This window comes from Marmota marmota, unplaced genomic scaffold (assembly GCF_001458135.2).
Source record: "Marmota marmota marmota unplaced genomic scaffold, marMar, whole genome shotgun sequence".
Classification (NCBI taxonomy): domain Eukaryota; kingdom Metazoa; phylum Chordata; class Mammalia; order Rodentia; family Sciuridae; genus Marmota; species Marmota marmota.
In genome coordinates this window covers 357601-363600 of record NW_025999969.1, presented here as the reverse complement: position 1 = coordinate 363600, position 6000 = coordinate 357601, and the positions used below count along the sequence as shown (strand labels likewise).

The following is a 6000-nucleotide window of genomic DNA, read 5'->3' as shown; positions in this document are numbered from 1 at the left end:
TTTTTTTTTTTTTTTTTTTTTTGGTACAGGGGATTGAACTCAAGAGGCACTGAACCACATCCCCAGCCCTATTTTGTATTTATTTACAGACAGGGTCTCACTGAGTTGCTTAGCGCCTCACTTTTGCTGGCTCTGAACTCTCAATCCTCCTGCCTCAGCCTCTCAAGCAGCTGGGAGCATCCACTTTTAACTCTTTTGGTTCTTTCTTTTAATATGTACCTCAGCAATTTTAAAAGAATGTGTATGGTACAGGCTTTGATTCACTGATTTTTCATGTGACCCACCTGACTAATGAGGTTGGCCTTGAGGCACTTTCACTCACTCCTCCCCACACTCCAATACTACTCTTTGATTATCCAGATGAGTATACTCTGATATCATAATTCCATTTACTTCCTGATGTTAACAATTTCCTCCCTTATCATTTGAAAATTTAGTTTTCTTCTAACCCTTTCCCAAAGTCTTTCCATCTCCTTCCAGAGCGCCTTAAGCTACCCCTTAATAGAATTCTGCATATGTCAAACCCCCTCCACAGTCTACAGTTCCACTTCTCAGAAGAGAAGCCCTTCCAGGATCTCTGATCTGCTCCACTTTGGCCTGGTGCTTCCTAGAGCTGCCATACAGCTCTCAGTCATGTACTGTCTCTGCACTATTACGCTTTACCTTTCTTCTAAACTGGATCTTCTATTTTCTCTCCTCTTTTTTGGTTTATATGTCTTCATCTGCATATGTTTAAGTAACGTCTTTGGACAGTGTATAGAAAATACATTAGAAATTTTGTCAGAAAATAATTCTACCTTCACTCAAAAATGATCTGGCTGCCTAAAGAATTCTAGAATGAAAGTTATTTTCCCTAGAATTTTGAAAAGCAGTTAGATTCCAGAACTGCTATGGAACTTAATGAAAATATAATGCAATTCCTGAAATTTTTATTTCTTTTTCTTTCTTTTAAGAAGGACACAGTGGTGTAGGCCTGTAATGCCAGCAACTCGGGAGGCTGAGGCAAGAGGATCACAAATTCAAAGATAGCCACAGCAACTTAGTGAGGCCCTGTCTCAAAATAAAAAAGGTTTGGGAATGTGGTTCAATGGTTAAGTACTTCTAGGTTTGATCCTTGGAAAGTGTGTGTGGTCTCCATAATCATGAGCCAATTTTTAGAATAAATCTCCATTTATATATCTGTGTGTGTGTGTGTGTGCGCGCGCGCGCGTGTGTGTGTATATATATCCCATTGAGATGAATCTCAAAAAATTATGTTGAGCAATAGATGCTAGACATAAAAAGAGCATATACTATGTAATTCCATTGATATGAAGTTCAAGAACACATAAAAACTGATGTCTGATGAGAGAAATAGAAAAGTGGTAATTAAAAATGTTTTAGAGTGAAATATTCTATATCTTGATTGGAAAAGTGATTGCATCTATTTATTTATATATATATTTCAAAACTCACTGAGCAGTACATTTATAATCTGTGCATTATTTTATATGATTATACTTTAATCATGACTGATGAGAGCTAAAACTAAAAAGAATTTAAAACTTAAGTTTTTTTTTTTTTTAAGATATACATGGCAGTAGGGTGTATTTTGACATATCATACAAACATGGAATATAACTTATTCTAATTAGGATCCCATTCCTATGGTTGTACATAATGTGGTAAAACTCTGAATGTGGGCTGGGGTGCAGCTCAGTGGTAGAGCGCTTGCCTAGGCTATAAAAAGGTCCTGGGCTTGATCCTCAGTATCCCTTTCTCGCACACATACAAACATATACACGCATGCACACACACACACACACACACACACAGAAGGAATAAAGAAACAAAGAAAAAGAAAAAAAGTTTGAATTTTCTTATACATGAAAATTGGGTTGCTTCCAATAGATCTGAGTTGCTTCCATAGATTTTAATATAAAGTACTATTGCGATGGTTAATTTTATATCAACTGAGTGAGTGGAAGGGATACCCAGATAGCTGGTAAACAAATTTTGCCCTACATAAAGAATTAAAAGATACATTTTTCTGGGGCCATTTAGTGCTGGCACAAAGGTATCATACATTTTGCCAAATCTCAAGCATATCTATCCAATATAATAACTAACTTCAAAAAATATGAGTTAGAGTTAGTGAAACTTATATATATATACTTTGTTCATAAGAGGAAATAAAAGTATGCTATTTTAAAATGAATTCCAGTCAAAATTGATAATTTATAAAAAAGAAATGGGTTCTTTAAGGAGAGCAAACTGTTAATTCTCCATAAATTACATTATGAAGACAGCTAAAATACCCAACAAAATTTCAGGTGGCTACAATTTTATCAAATCATTTATTTATTTATTTATATTTTATATTAAATCATTTAAAAATGATTATTCAGCGAGGTGTGGTGGCACACACCTGTAATCCCAGCTACTTAAGGTGAGGCAGGAGGATGGCAAGTTTTAGGCCATCCTTAGCAACTGAGTGAAACCCTATCTCAAAATAAAAAGTAAAAAGGCCTGGGGATGTGTCTCAGTGGTAGAGCATCCCTGGATGCAAACTCTGTACCACCAAAAAAAAAAAAAAAAAAAAAAAAAAAAGTTTAATCTGTAAACTGAATAATTATTTTTAAATGATAAATTTAAGTCTTTTTTTTTTTTTAAAGAGAGAGAATTTTTTAATATTTATTTTTTAGTTTTCGGCGGACACAACATCTTTGTTTGTATGTGGTGCTGAGGATCGAACCCGGGCCGCACGCATGCCAGGCGAGCGCGCTACCGCTTGAGCCACATCCCCAGCCCCATAAATTTAAGTCTTGGACTTGAAAATTTATATATACATTTTAATATAAGAATAATTTATCTAAAAAGCAGCTATCTGTAAAATATTTCTGCCTTATATTTTAGTAACTTATTAAACAAAATATTAAGACTTTCCAAAAATATTCTAGCCCCAAGTGAAAAACTGAGAGAAATAACATCATGATACAACTGACCTGATACTGTGGCTTTCCCTGAGATGGGGTTTGGTGTGGACACCAGGGAGGTGGCACTGACGACAGTGGGAGCTGCAGCCTTGCAGGTTCCCACGGCGGCCTGGCTCACACACACTTGCGGCTGCCCAGTAGTTTTCATTACAGAACCAAGGGTAGAGGATGAGCCAGGGACTGCTCCTTCAGACTGCTTACCCACAGGGCCAGAAATGAAGAAATTAAGAAGAAAGCAGTGTGACTTACTTGGAGCAGTGACTGCCAGACAGCACACTCAGCAAATACGAACTATTAGTTGTTATTATTTATTAAATGTCATGCCATTAAAAAAAAAAAGTATGGCTTCTCTAATTCAGTGATTTCTATGCTTTTAGATTTCATAGACCAGAAAAAAATGAGAGTGTGTCGTAGTGGTACATTAAAAAATAACTTACCATCTATTATTTCAACACCAGAAAAACAGAAAGAAATATTCTCAGAATGTAAAAATGAAATAAAATGGGCTTTATTAACAACTTAACTAGAGTTTTAAAATCTGTCACTTCATTCAAGACACATCTACTACATGGCAGGCATAGTATCAAATGTTAGAGCTCAGAGCTAAAAGCCACCAAGGAAGAGTGGTCACCAGAATGATAAGTGCCACTGCAGGCGTAGGTGCACGGCACACAACTGAGAGGGAAATCCCTGCTTTTGACTAGGGATGCAAAAGGGAGGGTACTGGAGAATGTTTCAGGTAAGATACAGAGTACTTTAAAGGACCCTTCAATATTCAAGTCAAAGATGGGAGAGGAAGGAACGTTCTTGGCAGAAGAAAGCAGGTGGAAAGTCAGAAAGAACACGGTATGCTAAGGAGCTTGCAAAGCAGAGAAGTACAGGAGAAGCAGCAGCTGTGGAGTGTGAAGTCAGATCGTAAAAGTGCTTTGGAGTCCCAAGACAATTCATAGGAGAAATAAGTCTTTTCAACAAATGTTGCTGGGCCAAGTGGATATTTACATATTAAAGAATGCAATTTGGTTTCCAACTCACACAACACATGACACCTCAAAATTAATCAGAATTAAATATAAAATAGAAGAAAAGTAAGCTTAAATTTTGTGACTTTGGATTAGGCAATGGTTTATTAAGACGTGACACCAAAAGAACAAGAAAAGAAAAATAGATCAATCAGATTTCATTAAAACTAAAAACTTTTGTGGTTCAAAGGATACCATTAAGAAAAAAAGTCAGCTCAGGGTGGGAGACATTTTTTGCAAACATGTAAGAGAGTTGAATCTAGACTACATAAAATATTCAAAAATTTAATAACATAAAGACAAGCCAACTAAGAAATGGACAAACGATCTGATATTTCTCCAAAGCTAAATAAATGGCCCATAAGTTCATAAAAATATACTCTATATTACTACCTATCAAAGAATTTCAAATCAAAACCACAATGAGATACAACTTCACATCCATGAAGATGGTGATGATTTTTTTTTAAAAGGATAACAAGTATCAATAAGGATGTAGATATTGGAACTCTCATACATTGCTAGAATGACTATAAAATGGAACAGCTCTTGGGAAACAGTCTGCCAGGTCTTCAAAATGTTAAACACTACTTTTGATATGAGCCAGCAATTCCATTCCTAGACATACTGACTACAGAAATATTTGTTTATGCAAAAGCTGGTATATAAATGTTCACAGTAGCGTTATTCATAATTATTAAAAAGCAGAAAACAACCCAGATGTCTGTCAACTGATGAATAGACAAAAATGTGGTATGTCCATAAAACTGAGAATTATTTAGCTACAGAATGGAATGGAGTATTGACACATGCTATAACATGATGAACCCTGAAAATGCTATGCTAAGCAAAAGAAGCCAGACACAGAAGGTCACATGTTGTATGGCTACATTCATATGAAATGTCCAAAATAGGACTATCCACAAAGAAAGAAGGGTTAGTGATTATGTAGGGATAGGGTACGGCCAGGGGAGTGACTGCTAATGGGTATTCGGTTTCTTTGAGGGACAATAAGAATGTTCTGGAATTAGATGATGATAAGTACAACCCAGTGAATATAATAAGAATCAATGAATTGCACACTATAAAAATGGGAAATTTTATAGTATGTGAATTATATCAATTTTTTTAAGAAAGAACAACATTATGACTGAAATTGATTTCCATGCATCTGTGAGTTTGTTGGGATGAACCCAACTACTATGTATAACTATAAAGCTCTAATTAAAAAAAAAAAAAAAAATTCCAATTTAAAAAAGGCACAATGCTATGCATCTTGGGAATCTATCTTCCTTATGTTCCTCCTTTTTCATGTTTCATGATTTTCTACTGCAATGCTAACTCACCTGTTGTGCAGGACCATTGGCTGAGAGGGTCACAGCAGGGGAAGTAGCAGTTGTGATAACTCCTCCTGCTACCCTCAGCATTGTGGTTCCAGGCTTTGAGAGTTGTGAAGTGGCTGGCACAGACTTCAAGGTGCTATCAGATATTTTCATTAGAGATGCCTGTCCCCCAGCTGCTGCCTGCAGAAACAAAAGGGACAGAGTAATAAGGTAACACTAAGAGACACAATTTATTGTTTATTTACATGTGAGAGCACATCCAAGGAAGTCTTGCTAATCGAGATTAGATGAAGTTTTTATGAACCTAAGAAGTCTAAATTTAATGACCTTTGACTTATAAATGCACTAATACAGAACAAGTAAATGGATTAGTTTACAAATTACCATGAAACTCAAACTCGGGGCCAGACTCAAATGGGTAAGTTCAGGGGCTCTAGGCTCTATACTGGCTTAGCATTTTAGTACTGGAGAACCACTCAGCAAATATCGTCTCAGTGGTCTAAGTCAAGGCTCAGTAAACTTTTTTTTTTTTTTGTAAAGGGAATAAATAAACACTTCTGGCTTTGTAGACTACAGAAATCTCTGTTGCAATTCCTCAATTCTACGATGACAACATGACACAAGTGTGGCTGTGTTTCAATAAAATGTTATTTACAAAAACAG

At 35.9% G+C, this 6000-nt stretch overlaps 1 protein-coding gene across 1 annotated transcript in view; it reads right to left on the bottom strand.

Annotated features, from left to right (window-relative positions):
• Positions 1-6000, bottom strand: part of Yeats2 (YEATS domain containing 2) — an 83626-nt gene that overhangs the window by 17829 nt on the left and 59797 nt on the right. Inside the window, exons 19-20 of the mRNA XM_048803961.1 lie at positions 5341-5517; positions 2985-3168 (exon numbers count right to left, since the gene is read on the bottom strand). Coding sequence (XP_048659918.1) covers positions 2985-3168; positions 5341-5517 — 361 coding nt within the window. The remainder of the gene's footprint in view (positions 1-2984; positions 3169-5340; positions 5518-6000) is intronic.